This window comes from Oreochromis niloticus, linkage group LG10, assembly GCF_001858045.2.
Source record: "Oreochromis niloticus isolate F11D_XX linkage group LG10, O_niloticus_UMD_NMBU, whole genome shotgun sequence".
NCBI classification, from domain to species: domain Eukaryota; kingdom Metazoa; phylum Chordata; class Actinopteri; order Cichliformes; family Cichlidae; genus Oreochromis; species Oreochromis niloticus.
Genome location: NC_031975.2, coordinates 19,415,269 through 19,435,866, shown reverse-complemented (window position 1 = coordinate 19,435,866; position 20,598 = coordinate 19,415,269). Strand labels below are relative to the sequence as shown.

The 20,598-nt window shown below is 40.4% G+C and overlaps 1 protein-coding gene across 2 annotated transcripts in view; it reads right to left on the bottom strand.

Moving 5' to 3' along the window:
- The window catches only part of nsg2 (neuronal vesicle trafficking associated 2), a 43,870-nt gene that overhangs the window by 14,244 nt on the left and 9,028 nt on the right, over window positions 1-20,598 (bottom strand). For both annotated transcript variants that reach the window (XM_003446999.5, XM_005452589.4), the window contains exon 3: window positions 15,252-15,362. In XM_003446999.5, the coding sequence (XP_003447047.1) occupies window positions 15,252-15,362 (111 nt within the window). The remainder of the gene's footprint in view (window positions 1-15,251; window positions 15,363-20,598) is intronic.

Genomic DNA, 20,598 nt, shown 5'->3' with positions numbered 1-20,598 from the left:
GCAGAAACTAATGAAATGTGTGAACGGATACCTTTTAAGGCATTTGGTTGGAAGCTATCACTGATAACTGAAAGGTCACAGGTTGGATCCTCATGCAAAATACACCACTCAAATATACTCTTTCACTATATGATATGATATAAATGTGGACACGGCCATTAGATAAATGATGACAGAAAATTACCGGAATACTTTGTCACTTCAAGGACGGTAGGTGATGTGGTTACGTTCGTGCGTTGAATCGTTGAAAAAGAAAAAATAGGAGCGGACGTCTAGGCTTCAGGTCATATTATTAAACTTTAAGGTAAATACTGTGTTTTTAATCATATATAAAGTAATACTATCAGCACCTCAGGCACAATCAGTGTTCGCCCTGCATTAGACCGGCGATGTATCCAGGGTGTACCCTGGCTCTTGCTCTATGGAAGGTGGGACAGGCTACAGTAGCCCCCGCCCCCCAAGCGAGCCTGATAAGGATAAGTGGAACAGAAAGGATGGATGGATGGATAAATCCTCACTTTCCTTCTTCTACTCTACTTTTAAGGTTTTGTTAAAACTCTTTTTCTAAGTACAGTCGAGCCATGTTGTGCAGTATTTAGGAAGAGCAGCTCTTCTTTCATGGATTTTCTTCCACTTGGATTTTGCAATTGTGCTTTCTAATCCTGCATGCTGTTTTTCTCTCCAAAGAAACTCGGGTGAAAAATTCACTTTGTTTTTAGTATATACAACAAAGGCAAGCCTCAAAGCGAGCTCTGTTTGGGGAGCCCGCTACCTCAGAGCAGAGTATCTGAGACAGGGCAGCGGGATGTCAAGGAGACCATGTAGGCGGATTTGGGCTCTCGAGAACTGGTTATCCGGTTGAGACGAGCGCAGCTTCAGTAGTGTGGCAACAGAGCCCAAACACTCCACTGTCGAGGTGCATCATGTCTCGGACGGAAACACAAACTATTAAAATGCCAACCTGAGAAAACGCAAGATTTTGCCCTGAATTGAGGTCAGCTGAGGCCTGCACAGAGGAGCAAGTCCCCCCTACCCAGAGCACCCAGATTCCTTGAGGGAGGTCAACAAGTTACACTTGTTCGCTCTTTCTCAAAAACAATGACTAGAACATCTGCGGAGTGATTATTCATGCAGAAACCCTGCTGTTTTTCTCTGTGTGTGAGGTGAATTTATTACAAATTTTAAATAAAGGTCACTTTATTTATTCTGTATATTCATGACAGCAGTCTTTGATCACCAAACTCAAGTTTTACAGAAATATATGGCAAAAACTGCGCTGATTAAAACCTGCATTCTGTCTGGTATGAACAAATATAATCTCCCTCTATCTGACTGTGCATATCCGGGGGTGAATGAGCTACAAACATATTCCACTTGCAATGTCCTCTGCGGCCTCCTGCATTAAAGCACAGCAAGAGTTGCTGAATTTTCTTTTTAACTGAACCAGGTTGGCGGTTGCACCGGATTGCAGGAACACGATGAAGAAGGCTTTGCATCCCTCGGATTATGTGCTGAAAGGAAAGTACACAAGCCAAGCACAGACTAGCAGTCTTTTAAAATCCTAACCCCCCCTCCTCGCCCATGAAAAGAACATCACATGTGTAACAACTGCTTTATGCAGATTGTAGTCATCACAGTTTGAAATTTTCATCTTTTAATCATGTTAAACCACAGGATACACTTGCATATTAGTCATTTCCACTCATAATAATCAAAGATTTCTGATGTAATCTCAAAGGATCCAACAGCTCTCATGCTGTGTTGGAAGACTTATGTTCTGCTCACTAAAAGATAACGTAGCAGTGTCCAGAGCCCATTTTTATGGAGACAAGCACAGCGTCTTTACAGACTGGTGTTTAAATGGGACATTTAGGATTATAGCAAGCTAACTTTAGCGATGATAAAGCCCTTTCTCAGGACTAATCTGTTATTCTTTTTCGATGTGCGTCTATAGACAATGTCATTGTTAATTTTTCACCTCCTCGTCTGTTTGCTGTAAGATGTGTCATTAGAGAGCATCAAAATGTTCTCACTCAGAATCCACAAGCTCAGTAGCGAGTGTGACAGTGCATGTTCAGCGGGAGATGAGTGCTAATTATGATAATGCATCCCAATTAGGCGAGGTCTCTATGGAGACAAAACTTCAAAGGTTTTGCCTGTATGCACTGCGTATTAGTTAGAGATGTTACATGGAGGAGAAGGTTCTTAGAGTATAGAGTCCAAATCAAATAGCAGGTGGGTTAGAATAAAAGGAAAAGACAGAAATAAAAATGGGCAGAAAGGGTGAAAGAGGCCAAAAAAACAAACAAACCCACAACATAAAAAACAACTGAATCAAAGTCCAGAAACCTGTTTTCCCTAAAATGTGAGTCTACAGTCCGCCGGAATAAGAGCCACTAATCAGTAATGATAACAAATCTGAATGCATCCTCAGTAATATGAACACACAAAAACACTTAAATGCTAATCATGAATCCGTAGTAAATCCCTGAGGAGACTCAAATTCTCGATTAGGTTTGTTAATCAGCTCCTACTCTGCTAGATGAAGATGCTGCAGGAGAGGAGATATTATTAATGATGGGACCTGCCTGCTAACACACAGCGCACCTCTAAACAGCTGTTTACCTCGCAAGACAAGGTCCATTACTCTAATGTATCCCCAGCTCTCAGTCTCCTGGGTACGTTTTATGTTCCTGCATTTGTTCAGCATGCGCACGGATGTGTGTGTATGCACCCGTTTGTGTGTACGTGTAACACAGTGAAAGTAAAATGTATCCACATGTCCTGGGATTTTTTATCTTTGGAAAATGTTCACCCATTTAAAAAAATACAAGTAATTTTGATTTAGTTTGGGATTTCATACAGTAAGCTCAAACAGTTTTAATTGTAGTCATTTATTTGAGATCTTTGGGTGTGATTTATATGCTTTACCTGCGCACTGACGGGACCCCAACAGAAGCAGAAAACATTGAGGGCGACCCGTTCAGCCACGACACAAAGTTGTAGAGTCGTTCACGTCTGGTACGAAAATGAAATACGCTTAAATTACCCAAAAGCCGCGTTAACAGCCTGATAAGGTTAAGGTAGTGGTTAATAGCTATGGCTATAAATCAAATGGTAACGTGGTGCTAGGCATGAAAGATAATCAGCATTATGATCAAACCCCAACAATCACACAACCCCGTATGAGCAAGCAAATATTGCCTCTTAATTTTTTTGGCAATTTTTGCCCCTCTTAGTACCGAAAATGGAGTTGAGTATATATTACTTTATTTGTATTGTTGAGTATAACAATATAAAATGTGGACGTAGCTTCCGAGAAAGGAAAAATGAAGCCAGTGCAGAAGTGGCTTCAACATTAATCGAGCCTTTCTGTTTTGTCCTCTGTAAACATTTTCCTGCTGAGTTTATGGTCTCAGACCCACATTTTGGGCCACACTGAATCAAAATTAGGTCTACCAGATTATCTGTGGTATGAAACTGCATGCTGATTAGCTAACTAGCTGTCAATCACAACTCATTAGCCCATTCTTGTTTCATAAGTACAATTTCTATCTTCTATTAGAGATTATAGAGATTGTAAGTATCCTAAAGTACTTGCTTACTTTCTCTTTCAATGCTTTGCTTCACAGTGAAACTCTCTCCCATAGTGTTTTGTCCCATCTCTATTTTCTCTATTTTCTTTTCTCCTTCCCCTCATCCCACACACCGGTCACAGCAGATGGCTTCCCATCGATGAGCCTGGTTTCTTCCTTTTAAAAGGGAGTTTTTCCTTCCCACATCACAAAATGCTTGCTCATAGATAACAGTTTGACTTTAGGGGTTTTCTCCAGAATACTGTAGGTCTTTACCTGGCGATATATAGTGTGCCTTAAGGTGACTGCTGTTACGATTTAGTGCTGCATAAATAAACCTAAATTGAATTCTCTACATCTCTTGTAAAAAGTCACTGCCCTAATTTTTCAGTAGCAGTATATAAATCTATGAGCTGTAGTAGCAGTAGTATTTTTATTATATATCTCCCATACTATAATAATTTTGTTATTACACGGAGCTCTGCTTAACTTATCTTAAGAAATATTTTACTAAAGAATAATAGCAAATAATTACTTCCTCACTTGTAGTTTCCAGTCCTGTGTGTCCTACAGCGATGATGCAATAAGAGTGATACCACTGGTGTCTGTAGTCTGAAAACACCACGAGAAACACATAAGGAAGTAAGAGGTGGATCGATTTGGAGGACAGATGTTAAAGTGAGAGGAAGCAACAGAGAAGTATAAAGTGGAGGGTCAGACTAGTCATCCGCAGTCTGTCTGTCTCCTAATTGCTCCCATGGCTCAGCTTGTCAGAACACCAGCAGCCAGGAGGACGGCTCAGGCTGAGGACAGGGAGCACACTGGCCACTCACTTTCTTCCTCCACTTGATTTTTTTTTCGCCTCCCCAACATGGAAACATCAAAGCCTGCCTTTTTCTCCAATTTAATCTTTTTTAAGTTTTTAACGCTGCACAATGTGCAGAAATTGGCAGCCCGTGAACTTGATCAGCTGCCACTGAGAAGTCAAGAGGCAGCAGAAATGCGATCGCTGGAGGAGTCTTACAGGCCTTGTATTCCTGATCGTAAAGATTACATTCAAATCTGGCATTTCTTGTGAAAGATAACAACTCGAACAAATTCCTGCAGCTAATTTAAAAGATTTTCTGATCTGATAGCATTATGGTAAATGTGTGGTTAAATTTAAGCACCAAAGTAACATGGTCTCGGTAAGAGAAAGCCAGGGTTGTGAGCAAATCCTTTAGGAACAACTGTGTATCCTCATCAAATTACTCTTTTGGGGATAAATCTGCTACATTAAAAATGTATTTGATGCTCACCTTTAATTGCTTTTGCATAGTCCTGAGCCATTAGTGGCTGTCTGCACTGGCAGTTAAAAATCTGACTTACTAATCTGAAGTTTTACACTCAGATGCAGATTTAGAGTCATGGTTTTAAAAGAATGCCGTCATTTTTGCCATACAAAGAAATCCTTTTAAACCACTCGATCAGCGCCAAACACTGAGGACTTTTCCTGGGGCAATGCAATCATTTTCAACCAAATTTTGTTATAATACTCTGACACATTTTCCTATTTATCAAAACAAAAGAGATAGATGAAAATTGCATTCACAGGCAATCTCTAACCAACCAATTAAGCCTAAAGAAACTTAATTTTACATCTAAAACTGAATCGGAAGAGATTTCATAGCGATGAACTCGTGGATTTCCTGCCGCTTTTGTACCGTGGTGGACTTAAAAAACCAAACCAACTGATACAGAACATTTAAACAAGTCAGGCTGAAACCGCAATATGAATGCCAAGAGATTTATTAGTGTCAGACTGCATGCACTTGTTGCCCATCGATCAGCCTCAGACATCCTTTTTCGTCTTGGCATCCCCTTACAACGGAGTTATTATGTCCAACAACAGAGTATGAATGCAGCCGCCTCTGCAGCCTTGAATAAAAACAAGACAGGATGGTCAAAGTTGGATGGATTCAGGATTCACTTTTGCTTTCTGTAGTCTCAAATTGGATTGATTCTTCGCCTTGACCTTTAAGATAAAAAAGGACACGCACTTTGAATTTTGATTCCTTGTATACTGATTAAATAAGAGAGATGATTTATGTATATATATATTTATATCTGCTGAAATTGATAGGGAGACAGCATTTGAAGTATACCTTCCCTTGAGGTACTGATTGATATGGGAACTGAAACTAGAAGTAGAGCACCAGGGAAGCCATCTGGACCTCTAAATCATCCTAAATACCACTCACAGGGCAGCGGTGTCTGTCCATTACGTGGCTGTCTTCCTTTCGTTGCTGCTGCCTTACAGACGTGGAGTGGTCTGTCTGTCCAGCCTGTTTGTCACTCTCTCATATGGTAGCTGACACAGGGGACCTACAGTATTTGCAGTGACAACTGACTCATACTCAAGTCGACTTTGAGGCCTTTGAGACAGCAGACTGACCTGATCAGTGGCGTATGAAGACTTACGTACACCCCCATGCAGCTGTGCAAAGGTTAGTTTGGTTACCTCTTTGTGTCTATTTTACACTAATAACTGACTTTTCAGCTCACATTAACCTAATACAACCATCAGACATTCATTACAGGTCCAAAGTGAATACAACAGCATGATCCAATTCATAATTTAACAATGACAGAGTGTAAGTACTTCAGGTGTGTGTATGTGTGTCTACTAAAGATCTAGGTATCACATCTGGCTTATTTTATCAGAAGCGAGTTTTGAAATAATAAGGTCTGTGATAATCTGCCAGCGGGAACTGGCACAGTTATAAGTGTGAGTGTGTTAGTGTTAGAACTGGTGAAAATTACTTCCCAGCATAGAGTTTGATGAGAGTGTGAGCACACTGGTGCCAGTGGTTGGTTAGCTATGAAAGGATGGAAAGGGGAGAAAAAAGAGGAAGTTGGTGTAGGGAGGCAAATGGAGGACAAGAGTGCAAACTCCTAGTCTCCCTCTATATATATGTTTAAAAAAAAAAAAAAAAAAAAAACAAGCCTGAAATTCTGAGGTGTTTTTGGAGCCTAAATGTGGAGCCGGCAGCAGAGTCCCGACTTAGCAAGGATGAGTAGACTCATCTGTATCATATAAACTTAGCCCAGAAACTAAGGAAATATATGTTTGGTTTGTTAAAACAATGGTCCTCTGTAATAAATACTTATGGAAAGCCTGTTTTTTCCCCTTAAGTGTTGCCACAGTTGTAAGGAAAATGTGTGTGAGCAACAGAGTATTTGAATTGCACCCATGAAAAACTTGCCAAATCTTCTCTGCCAATGCCAAACAGCTTATTACCTACTAATAAATAAACAAAATAAACAGTTTAATTAATACAGAAGACCATTATGGAAAGGAAATGTTAAAGATGAACTTTGGATAATGTGTGGTATAGTTTTGCTAAAATAAAGAAAAACGGAGCATCAAACAGCAGCAACAACAAAATGAGAAACAAATTATTAAAAATAAATTATTGTAAAAGTAGAAAAAGTAGTTGACTCTGCACAGCCAGCAACCCGCCCGGTTCCCCATGTGCCCATAATTTGCTCCGTTGCAGCTCAATATTCCATGTGCGATCAGTCCGCTAGCCGCTACGTTTATGATAACAGGTGGCTAAGGCGGCTAACGGGTAAGTGCTAATAATTAAGTTGCTAATGCTAACGTGTACGCTGGCCAAGGTAAGATTTCTAACTGTTTAAGACGTCAGTGACCTTCTTTAAATTCCTCCTAAAGTGCCCTTCAGTGTCATGTTAACTACTTCAGGTGTCAGTGAGGGGAGGAACTGTGTACCTGACAATTACTTAATTCTTCATCATAGACCTTTACTGACCTCCTTGGACTTTCCCATTGTTCTAATCCATCAATCGTGATCACTAACCAGACGTTAATAGGCCTTGTGAAGTTAAGACATTGTAAAACCTTCAGCACCACTTATTCGCTTAAAATATTTAAGAGAGTGTGTGTGTATGTTTGACTCCGTGTGGATTGGAGACAATGGAAAATAAATTCAAATTTGTGCACTTGACTCGTGTTTTTTAAAGTCATTTAAAGGTGTACGCTGCAGAATAATGAAAAAAATCCTTAAAAGCCCCAAATGACCAAGAAATTTATGCCCATGACAAGTGTATGTGAACTTCTGGCTTCAGCTGTGCTGCAGATATTTTTGATGATTCTACACAATATTAAGTGCACTTTGGAAAATTTCTCCCTAATCAACAAAAAAGCATCTGGCCTGCCTCCCTCCCTCTTGTTTTTTTTTTTTTTTTTTGCTTAAACAGTACTAAAGGTCCGGCATTTAAGGTTTGGTGTTCGAATGTGCGCGTGTGCATGAGTGTGGGTGTTTAATCAAAAGAAGGCTGCAAATACTCCCTACAATCAGTGCACTATTAGTCATCCGTACAAAACAAGGAAGAGCAATACGTGGAACAGGAGGCCATGTAAGGCTTCAAACCACAGCAGTAATTACTTCCAACCTGACAAACAGTGAAGGCCTTCTGTGGAGGCGGCAGAATGCAGCAAAGCTTTTATCTGAAGGCGAAATGGAGGTAATAACGGGATAATTGTTCTGGACGATAGCTGCCTCTCCCACTGCTACCTGCGCGGGCCTGCTAAATTCTGCTGGCACCGAGCGTGTTCGGCTTGGCAGTCATGGCACCGCAGTGTTATCCGTGTCTAGGCACGTGTATGTTTGCGCACGAGCGGGTTTGTGTTGGCATTTATCTGGGTGTGTGAGTGTGTCAGCACTTGATGTATGTGAGTGGGTTTGAAGTGTGTGTAAAGAGGAAAAAAGCTGGCCAACTACACCATGTTTTCCGAATAACAAGCGAGCCAGAAACCAAGCTGGACAACACAACTCTCCCCTTCATCAATCTATACACCTGTATCTCTCAATCCCTGCCCTGCTGTGCCAGACTAATCTTTTCCCCTCTTCCAATCCACATTGCCAGAGATGATCTTCGTACTATCATTTTATAAGACAGTCTTGTGGCTGAGAATGATAAATCTTTTGGAGCAAGGGTTGTAAGGTGAATTCAAATCCAAAACGCTGTAAATACATTTTTAAATTCGCAAACCACCCTCTTGACTGCAGGCGTTTGTTTCTGTGTTCAAATCTCTGTTCATGTGGTCATGTTACTGTGTCATGTGCTATAAAAGAAGCCCTGTCTAAGGCTGTATGATCCCGTCACTCATCACTTTTAGTTAAAACTGTGCATCAGATGAGATATTTCACTACACTTTTAAATCCACTGTACTCCTATCTTAGGTGATGTCACACAGGTATAGTACTGCACAGATATTCGGCTTTTGTTGCAAAGCATGGCAAGAACAACAGCCCATAGTAATAGTGTCTGATCAGCTGTTATATATCTACTAATCTCCATAGACAGTATATTACCATAAAATGTACAACTCCTAATTAGTATACTGGGAGCTAATGTGCAAATGATTTAAAAATGCATTTAAGAAGAGTAATATATAGAAATAACTCACACAATAGATGGCCTTAAAACATTAGGCTTTAATAAACTACCATTCCTCATGCATATAAAATTCAGTGTCCTTTTTGAACTGTGACAAAATCACTTCCTGAGAAAGTTTCCATTATTGGATTCTAATTTAAACAAATATGCTAAACAGACTGGTTGGATGTCATAATTTTCCACAGTCATTCTGGGAGTAAGTGGGCAAACTGGAAGCCAGACCAAAGATCCACAACAACCAAAGTAAAACACTATTAACTAAGGATTTTAACTTTTTTAAAGTTCTTTCTTTAAAGTGATTGCACAGGAGCCTTTAAGACGGCATCAATTAGTACTTGATGATTTATGTTGCTTAGATGATAAAAAAAAGACACGAGATATATTGCAATATACCACAACACAATACAGGAGCTGGCTTCCTTACTATAGGGAGAAATATGTATACTGGGCCACCTATACATTACACCGACAGAAGCTGGCTAGGTGCTTATTATTTTATATACCTAAAACACCTAAAATTAAAGGTGTGGCCCAATATTTTACTTGTACTTTGTATGATTTATTTTTTGGAATATACTTGGATATACTGAAATATGATGAGCTCTTTCTCTGCCTGTAGTATCAACTTTAATCTTCCTTCTCTACCTAGCAGGGGCATGCAGTGAAATTCAGAAACTTATTGTCCATCTTCATTATAGCTAATGAGGTGGGAAAGGTGCCCTCCTCGGTTCATTCATGGAACAAAACAACTACAGGGAATACACTGCAGCTCATGTCTACTGTGAGTAATCAGGAAGACAGGAAAAATGAGGGAGGGAGGAGGGTAAAAGACAGACGGCGAGGGACAGAACAAGAGTAGGAGGGAGGGAAGAAGGCGAGGAAACGGGAATCAATGTCACATGAACCCGTTCTGAAGTGATGGATGTTTAAGAAAAAGGAGGATGGAAAGAATGACACAGACAAGGAGAAAGCATAATGGGAAAATAAAGTAATTACTAAATGTATCTGCTGTAATGCTCATGACACAAAAAATAATGAAATTTATTTTATGCTTTTTTTTCTTTTAGGTAACTAAAGAATCAACCATTCTCTCGACTCACTTTTTCAGATCGACTATCCTTCATTCACTGTCCAGGCAAGTAACACTTTCAAATTTCTAAAATAAATAAAAGCTTTTTTAAATCCACCCAGAAAACAAAATCTGTGCTGCGAGCAGAAAGAGGCAAGGAGAGGAAATAAAGAAGCAGGAGCAGGATGGTGAGTGGTAAGCAGAAACAAGGCGGTGGGGTGGGGGGGGGGGGGGGGGGGGCAGATTAGAGAGCATTTTACACTCTGAGCTCTTCATCCATCAACAAAATCTGCAGAGCTTTGAAGAGGGAAGAGATGTGCAAGCTTTTCATCTAGAAATGTTTGCTCTGCACTGCACAGCGTGCAGCACTCTGTTCTGCATATATGCATGTGTGCCCGGCTGCAGAATCGGCTCTGTCAGTCAAACAAAGCGAGTCGGTTTAGTTGAGCACCCAAAACTACCCGACATCCCATAAAAATCCCACGGACTGAAACGCATATCTAGCTAACAAAAGCTGACGTAGTGTGGTAAGCCAGGGATGACTGTAGAGTCTGCCGCAGCATTCTGGCCAGCTCAGAGGAGCAACAATCTCACTGTGTACATTTTTTAAGGTTCCTCTATACGACAAGGGGCCACACATTGGAACGTGTGCAAAAGACCTATCCAGTGTGATATTAAAACCTTGTACTTGATAAAAGATATCATAAGGTCAAGGAAAGCTGTGAATGAGAATTCCAAGGAATTCCAAATGAAAATAAAACAGGACTGTTGAGGGAATTTCACTAGGCTGCCTAATTATGTAACTGTAGATGTTATTTTTGTAGTTCTGCCATGGTTAAACTATGATTTTGGAATATGGAAAAAGTCCAGTATGGTGGTTAACACTGTTGCCTCACAGCAAGAAGGTTCTGGATTTGACTCCAACATCTGGCTGGGCCTCTCTGTGTGGAGTTTGCATGTTGCCCCTGTGTCTGTATGGCTTTCTCGCTCAATACTCCGGCTTCCTCCAACAGGCCAAAAACACAAATTTAGTAGGGAATTAGGCTGATTGCTAAATCTAAATTGCCATAGTTGTCTGTTTCTCTGTGTTAGTCCTGTGATAGACTGGTGACCCGTCCAGGATCTCACCCTATGGCAGCTGGGATAGGCTCAGGCCCCCACCCGCAACCGTGACTTGGATAAGTGTAGGAAAATCAATGGACAACCATGCTAAAAACGTTATTTTGTTACCAGTGGTGCAATAAAAACAGTCCTTAACCTTTTTATACAACATTCAACTCTAATGTATTCCGAGCCCTAAAAACTTCCCTCCTCAAAGAGTTGTTAAGGAAGGTAATTCCTTGTAATTGAGGGATACTTAGATGGGTCTGTTTGGTCGTCTCACATTTAAAATGTTTCTCAATCAAATTCCTAAAATGTGCTGTATGCTATATGTAGACAGAGAGCATTTTAACAAAAATGGCATCCTGTATAGACTATATTGACACACAAAATTTATTCAAACCACCTCCTAAACATGCTTAGCCAATAAGCACTTAAAACGCGACTCACAAAAGGCATCAAGCCCTTTAATTGGCTTCTTGGGAACTAGTAAGGGAACCCAGAGGCAGCTGCACTCAGTCGATATCATGAACAAACTTATGTCTGATGTTCTACCAAGGCACCGAGCTCACCCCATGTGCTATGGGATACTCTAAAGACACATTTTTCTGCTCAAACTTCACAGCTTCAGTAGAGTCCGAACATACAGCACATCTCATGTTTTCCAGGATCCGATTCTCTTCCCTCCTGCTTCGAAGGACATCTCAGACCAGTATTACACCTCATTTACACACCCTCACCTACACCTAAACATGCACACACCTCTGCTCGTGCACTTTTTCCTCCTCTCTTGCTCCCTGTCAGGGTTGCCATGGAGGGAGGTTTTCTTTGCTGCCATGACAACATGAGATCTCTCTGGTCTCCCCTAACGACAGCGAAACAGAGCAGACAGCGCCCGTGGATGATTTTGGAGCGCTGTGATTCACACTCGTGCTGCTCAAGTCACCTGTTCTACCCTGTGGCAAAGAAGGGTGGTGGTGGAAGATGCACACAGCTCCCTTGCTTAGATTAAAATGCCAATAAAACCGAAGATGAAGAATTATCAATTATTTGTACTTGAATATTCAAGTAAAGGTCCTCGCTTTGCCAGAAAATGTGTCCTATTAGATTTTAATCCAAACTGTGTAGGCACTGTAGACTGCTACGCTGTAGCTAGTTATATTGACATTGAATATAATATCTATACCTGTAAAGCATTGCTGGGTAAATCGCACCTCTGTACCTGTCAGCTCGGGTAGCTTCCACCTTCAAAGGGCTGCTTTTCAGTGGAATAATTTGCATGTGGTTGTTTTTCTTTCTTGAAAGGCCATTGTTGTTTTTGTTGAGGATTTCATATGTCATGTCATTACTGTATGAAATAGTGTGCTTTCTACCTTCTGACTGTGCACTGGTATATATAGATTAAAAGGAAAAAAATGCAAACAGCCAGGCTGTTTGTCTAGTGGTTACCAACTTCAATAAATCGTCTGGATTATTAGATTATTGATAAATGCAAATGAAGACAAATCTTTTTCTCTGGGATGGAAAGTAAGTCTGTTTTCGTTATAAATGCTGACACCTATATTTCAGAAACATGACCTAAAGCCCCGACCAGAAGCACTGGATTTAAGACTTGGCTAGGATACAACATTGGGAACATTAGAAAAAAATTCTAAAATGACATAAACATAATAACATCAGCATAGTGAGAAAATACAGTCCCCCACCTCCTCTCAGATTTACTGTCATCTTTTCAAAGATCTACCTATTACTGTAGACTTTGGCCTTCCAATTCTAAGGTTATGTACATAAGGAAATTTGGGTTTACTCGATTACTTCTTTCTTGTAATAGTGCTTCTTGACAATACATCTTATACTACTGGAAAACCTGTTTATTCCCCCTGTGGTGGCACATGTGTAAGGAAAATGAATTTGTGGGTTGAGCAGCAGAGTTGAGTATGTGGGCTGCACTCATGAAAGTGTGCCAATGCCAAAAAGCTTATTCTGTTTTTGACTCTTTTTTGGTGTCGTTACTGGACTGGATGATCGAAGTCTAAAGAAACAAGACATGTTGGTAATTTCCCTATTTATTTATTTATTTAACAAACAGGGGCCTCAGGAATACATGAAAGAACCAAACACAACCACAACAGCCTGGCACATCCTGCTCATGCTGGTCACCAGCTTGGTCACACAATGCCGTGGGATGGCATCCCATTCTTCAACCATCTTAACACAAGAGTTAGTAGTAGGGCTGGGCCATATCAATCCGTTCACGGTAATACCGGTATAAGGTTAGGCAATGATAAGAAAGTGAAATATCGTGATAGAATATGGGTAAAACGTGCATGCACAGTCCTTTGTTTTCATATGCACATGGCGGAAAAAGCATGGCGGCGACAGAGAATGAGAAGGGCGAAAGCGGATCGTTGAATGACCGATGAACCAGAATTGGTTTGTAAAAATGGTGCAACTTCAGTGATGTGGAACTGGTTTGGCTTTCGTCCGTCAGATACACACCAAAGCACAATTTTTGATAGAGAATGCAAGCGGGCCGTCGTTATTACCTTATGTATGAATTCTGGTTGTGCTTACTGACGTTGAATATGTGATACGTGGTTAAAAAATCTGTCAAAAATGTTTTAGTACAACTTTGGTAAGCTACGAAGCCACACCGCTTAACGGATTGTCGGAGCATTACGTTTACCGTAGTCAGCAGCCTCACGGAGTGATACGTACTGTGCTTCAACATATACCGTACTGTGTGTTTATAACCTCTTTTTAAGTTTTGTGGATATTATAGATGGTTATGCTGAGGATATGTCGGCCAGTTTCCACTGGAAATGTCTTTTGGTTAAACTGTCAGCAAGGAATTTGCATTTGCACTGTTAAATTCTTATATAGCTTTAATGCACATAAAAAACAGCTGCTTGTTTAAGTGAAACTACATTGATGGGGGTTTTTTTGCACTAATAAAGTTGTGGAGTTTGTCTTGCGTCAATTATATCGTCAGTTATATCGTTATCGCAAATTTTCAAATATATATCGTGATAAATATTTTTGGCCATATTGCCCCGCTCTAGTCAGTAGCAGAATAAGCTGTCTGGCATCGGCAGAGAAGATTTTCATGGGCACAACCCACGCACTCTGCTGCTCAACCCACAAATACATTTTCCTGATAAATTGAAGTGCCTACTCTGCAAAGACAATAAATGACATACGAATACTTTAAAGCAGTGATCCCCAACCTTTTTTGTCGGTTTACTGTCCGACAATATTTTCACGGACCGGCCATTAAGGTGTCGCGGATAAATACAACTAAATAAAATGATACGACCAAGACAAAAACTGTGGTATTTTGCAAATATAATAATAAACGCAAATTCACCAAATACCAGTATTGGCAAAGGTTAATGACAGAACAGGAATTGCATCCTGTTACTACTGTAAACTCCCCAGGACAGCTAACCTGACTAACTTTATTGTCCTGGAACATCTGTGTTTTTGTAGTGGTTGCTAGGCAGAGTTACAGCTATGCAAGCAAGAAATAAATGACTATCCTGAGTGTTGTGGATAGCACGGATGCAGCTGTGGCTAAATCAATTTCATGTTAATGTACTGTATGAAGCCTGTATAGCTTGTTGCACGATATACAAAATTTCTTTTTAAACTTTGGCTTATACAACCTAACTTGTTATTTCAGTCACCGGGGAAGACTGTGAGTTTGCATGTTAGTGAGTGAGAAAGATTGCTATAGAACGAGCAGGAGTGTCTGCATGAGCGGATCATAACCCAGATTCATTCATTTGTTTGTCTACCTCCTGAGTATTTACACTACAACTGCAGCTGCATTTCTAAATGTAACGAGCAGTTCAAACTGGTCACATGGATTTCATTTGGGTAGGCCAAAGGGGAACATGTTAGATGAATCAATATTCTCCATGCAATTATAGCTGCGATGATAAAGAACCCACCGGGCACCCATTATTAGAATTGTTATTTCTGCATCACAGACCCCGAAGATAATTAAGCACGCTGTGAGTTTCTATTATATAAATTCTTACCTTAAGTCTCTCAGACACTCCATCAGTAAAACTGATGGTGAACTCCTCCACTTTGGGCACCTTCAGCCGCTTCTTCTCTGTCTGGTACTCTGTGCGAGTTTTCACCACCACCTGGAGAAGAGTCAAAATTAAAGCAGTTAAATACTCAAAGACGCTGAAGGCAGTGAAGGATTGATGGGTATTACCGTGGAAGGGAAAGGTTAATTTACGTTTAGCGTGTTGCCACAAAAGTCTTACAAACTGCATTAAATGGCAGGAGGTTTCACCTGAGAAAATCAGTTCATTCAGGTCAAGTGCAAAAAAAAGGTGACGGAGGAAACATGTTGGCTTAATAAACACTGGGCCAAAGTGCAGAATCATCCTTGGTTAACAATCTGTATCAAAACATACCCACATTCAGCAGACTGTAATGTACATTATGAAATATTTTGTCCAGAGAAAATGTGCAAGAGCCAGTAGGAAACATTCTTCATTTACTAATATTCTGTTTGTTTCCCACTGCCTTCAAAATTAAAACCAATTGAAACCAGAAGGTCAGTAACATTGTAGCTGAATTCAAAGGTTAATGTAATGTGCAGAAAGAAAGCTGTGTTTTCTTGTAACTGGTTGGTTTTGTTGCACAAACTAATGAGAATTAAAGAAGTCAAGGAGACTTGAAAAGTCGAGGATCAATGCTATTAAATTAATGTCACTTCACTAAAATATGCCCAACGCTGTAGGAGGATTGGTGATGCCTTGACATAGCAAAAGTTCATCAGTCCTTTGGCCGCATGAGCTAACAGCTGACAGACGGCTTGAATATCATTGATCATCTAATTACAATGCAGTGTTGTACCTGTCTTTGGTCCTGAAATTCATCTGCATATTAACAGGACACGTAGCACCCCCTTGAATATTGCTGCAGACTGAGGCCTGATTCAGACTTCTGTGGGGAAGCTTTGTAGAGCCTACAATGTAACCTCTGTAAGTGGTCGACGTTGTTTATGTTTGCGCAGGTGCATTACATGTTCATTACCGTGTGGTCATGTCCTGATGCTTCATACGTGGTGCCAGCCAACAGACAAAAATAAAATGCCGGGTCCCTACTGTTTGTTGTGGTCAGCTTTTTTTTCTTTTAGGGGTAAAGATATTTGTCCCTCGTTTTTTTTCCACGTCTTTGTTCAGTCCCTCACATCCATTCTGATAGTTTCAGCAATCTCCCTCCAGGAATCTACAGACATTTGTGAGTCCTTATATTGATGTTGTGGTTTTTATTCCTTATACTGGGCTGATGATTGTTATTCTTTCACTGATAAATTCAAAAACTGCGGCGAAAAGGTAGTCAGAAATGCACACGAGGAATCAACTGTGCTGAACAGGCCAATCACAGTAGTTGGGGGCTGCGTTGATGCATCATGCAGTTACATTTCTCAGGAGGTGCGAGTCAGGTTATGTTGTACGTTACGGCATAGATTTCCCACTGAAGCATAAATGGGATGTAAGCACTCCCATTTCTAACCAGCAGCAGGTTTAAGGGTTAGAAAATTCGATTCAGTTCAATTTTATTTATTCAGCGCCAAATCACAACAACAGTTGCCTCAATGCGCTTTATATTGTAAGGTAGATCCTACAATAATAGATACAGAGAAAAACCCAACAATGATATGACTCCCTATGAGCAAGCACTTTGGTGAAAGTGGGAAGGAAAAATTCCCTTTTAACAGGAAGAAACCTCCGGCAGAACCAGGCTCAGGGAGGGGCGGCCGGTTGGGGTGAAGAGTGCAGTCTGATATTAGACAGTGTATGAGATGACAGCACATCAGTCAACTGTTCAATAATTATATTCTAAGGGAACAATGTTAGCGCTCTTATTTTGGCGCTGAATTAAACCTTGGATTTGGAAAGCTCATATCAGACACCTGTTACCGCTTACTAAGCTGTCTTGCTACTTTTTGCTGGCAGCTAGAGCAAAACAAAAGAAACAAAAAACTGTCCCAGTAGTGTCAATTTTGCACTCCTCAAGCAAACAGGTTTGGAGCTGTAGTCCAAACACAGAGTCTTCAAAACTCTCGTTTGCTTTCCGACTTCCAGTTGTGTTGTAGGAGGTCCACGTTCAAAACACGTGGGAGGAGAAAGCAGATGGGATTTCCTTAGTAACATAGGAATTACAGCTGAGCTTCTCTTGATGAAGATATCAACCCACGCACACTCAAACACAAAAAACACAGTTTGCATTGCAAGTCGCACTTCTGCAGTAGTGTCTGGCTGCATGCATATGTATAAGCAGTTCTTAACATTGTCTGGAGGCTATATTTGCACAGTCCCCTCTTGCTAGTTTTGATTCCTCTGTGGTGCTTTTTGTGGCCCTGGTGTAAATGAACAACAAAAGAAGTGCTTTTACCAGGTTGCATGCACTTCACCACTGCAATTACTAAAAAGACAAAGTGTCCCTACTGTTTTTGTGCGTTTCCTGTATACTAATGCACAGAAGACAGGGCAGGGAATAGAGTACAAATGACAGAGCAGAGGAGAGCTGGATGGAGAGGAAAAAAAAGAACAAGAACAATGTCTCAGTGTCCTTGAGGCTAATTGTGCTGCCTCTGAGCGGCTCTCCGTCACTTTGAGACAAAGCCAGAAACTGCTGCGCACACAAACTGGCTCCACTATCTGAATAACAAAGCTGTCAGTTGGCTGTAGAAGCCTCTTATCTAACAGTTGAAGGCCGCAGTAGGTGTACTGAATACTGTGCATTTGATTGGACCCCTGAGGCGCCGGTGCCCCAAGGCTTTCCGCGCAGTAACACCAGACGTCAGACTTGCCATAGTTGTAACTAATGTCTCAATTTTGGCTCAACTTTCCCATTCTCCAACTCATTTCACAATAACATGCTCGCGGCCTCTAGGCTCAAACACACCAGTGCTTTATTTTGCTTCATAACTCTTTCCCCTCCTCTAAATCTCACTCCCTTATTTCATATTACCTAATGAAGTGGCCATCAATCAACGTTGCCTCATTTACACAGCTGTTAGCTATCAGCCAGCTCGTAGATATCCGCTGGACAAAGTGGCACCATCTCTGATCAGACAGGTCTAAATACTCTCTGGGAAACCTTAAATTTATGAACAGAAAACTCTTATTACTAACACTGGATGTAAATGTGTATAAATAATGCAGATGTGATATGAGGACTGAAAAAAAAAGATTGCAGCTTGCATTATTATCATTGTGCATGAGCGGCCTTTCATTTCTTTATGTTTTTATGTCTCATTTAGTATGACTGTGCACTTTTTTGGCATAGCCTGCAGTGAAGTGTTTGTGATAGCAGTGAAAGTCAGGTAGGTGGCCAAAATTAAATATCTCAGCAAATATCAGATTTTCATGAAAGGCTGCTAAAGCTATTTTAGTTACCCAGCACATAAACCAATGTGGCTTTGGTAATGCCTTGACTTTTCCTTTTTTTTCCATTTGAAGAAATAAATATGACAGCTATTAAGTGGAACACCACAAAATGCTGTAGAGATGCTTATCAGAAGATCTTTCAACAATCAAAGAACCATTCAGAGCTGGACTGTCCTGCTGCATAACCCAAGTGAGCTTTAGCATCAGGGCATGAACTCATGATCAGACATTGTCCTTCAGGAATTTCTGGTAGAGAGTGGAATTAATGGCTTCATCACTTGCAACAAGTCTTCCAGGTCCTGAAGCAGCAAAGCAGGCCCACACCATCATTACCACCATGTTTGAGTGTTGCTATGATGTTCCTTTTTGTGTTAGTTTTATGCCAGAATCTACGGGACTCACAACATAACAGAATGTTCAGCGTCTGTCTGGTCAGTTTCCAAAAGTCTCTGGGATCATCGGGATGTTTATTAGCACATGTGAGACGAGCCTTTGTGTTCTTTTTTGGTCAGCAGTGGTTTTTGCCTTGGATCTCTTCCATGTATGCCATTTTTGCTCTTATATTAAACTAAGAACACTGACCTTAACTGAGGCAAGTGAGGCCTGCAGTTCTTTACATGATTTCATGAATTTCGGTAGGCTGTCTTGGGAAGGTGTTCACTGTTCCAAGTTTTCTCCTTTAGTGGATAATGGCTCTCACTAGAGTCCCAAAGCCTTAGCACTGGCTTTGAAACCCTTTCCAGAATAATAGAAGTCATGACTTTGTTTCTTTGTTGTTTCTTTAAATCATAGTACGATCTGTTGCTCTTTTAGCCTATTTAAGGGATTTCTTCATTCAACAGGTCTGGCAATAATCAGAGTTGGACATGGCTCATAACATTGAACTCAGCTATGCAATTAATTCATGATTTAACAAGAGAGGGCAATTACTTTTCCACATATGGCCAGGATTTTTTGTATTCACTCAGATTAACCTCTATTATTATTTTTTTATTATCTTAAACATTTAAGTGTGACTTAGAAATCAGGAAGGGGTAAAATACTTGGTACAGGTAACTTGTACATGAAAACAGGTATTCAGTGGGAGATCACGCAACCCGTTTAGTCCCTTGTAGTTGTACTATTGTACTATTATTATTGTTCATGATGGTACTTCTCTGTCTCAGCAGTGGTGCAGCACATCCTGCAGTTTTGGTAACACACTCCTGTAAGTGTGAAAACACAATTTTAATTTCCAGAATACCAGCGTTGCACGTTAACACAGTTTTATCCAAATTTTGAGTCTTATTTATCAGTTTTTATATGAAAAAATATTTATTTTAGCTATTAATATTTCATTCCTTCTACTGCATCTGTGAATAAAATTTCAAATTAAACCACCCGTATTAAAAATACATCACCATGAGTTTTCTGTAGCACTGCTTTAATATATCACTGGCAGGCGCTTCTATATCCGGAACAGGCGGGTTAATGATTCCCCCACCTACATGGGTACAGCCTCTCCAGCAATTTCCTTTGAGAATCTATTTACAGATATCGAATTAGTCATGTATATTTTATGTAAACATCCTGTTTCACTGTGACCTTTTAATACTTCTGTGTCTGACTCAAGAGTCACATCTGTAATATATCTCTGTGCAGTGAGCTGATGACTGCCTCACAATCTGATGATGGACACTTTGGTTGCCAACAGAATTTATAGATATGTGGGGGGTTTTTTTTTTTAAAAACACACGTTTCTATATTTGAGTGATGGAGCAAGTGATTGAATAAGGCACGAAGAAGTATATGAAGTGCATTTCAGAAAAGATGGCTTAAGCTCGTCAAACTCAGCCTGCCAATCTCTCTTTGTGTCTCTCCATCGTTCCATCTCCAGTCACAGTATTATTTTCTTTTCTTTTTTTCAGATTTGATATCCCCAGTGGAAAAGCTGTCAGAACATTTCTTCTATGCCCATCTTCCCAGTATG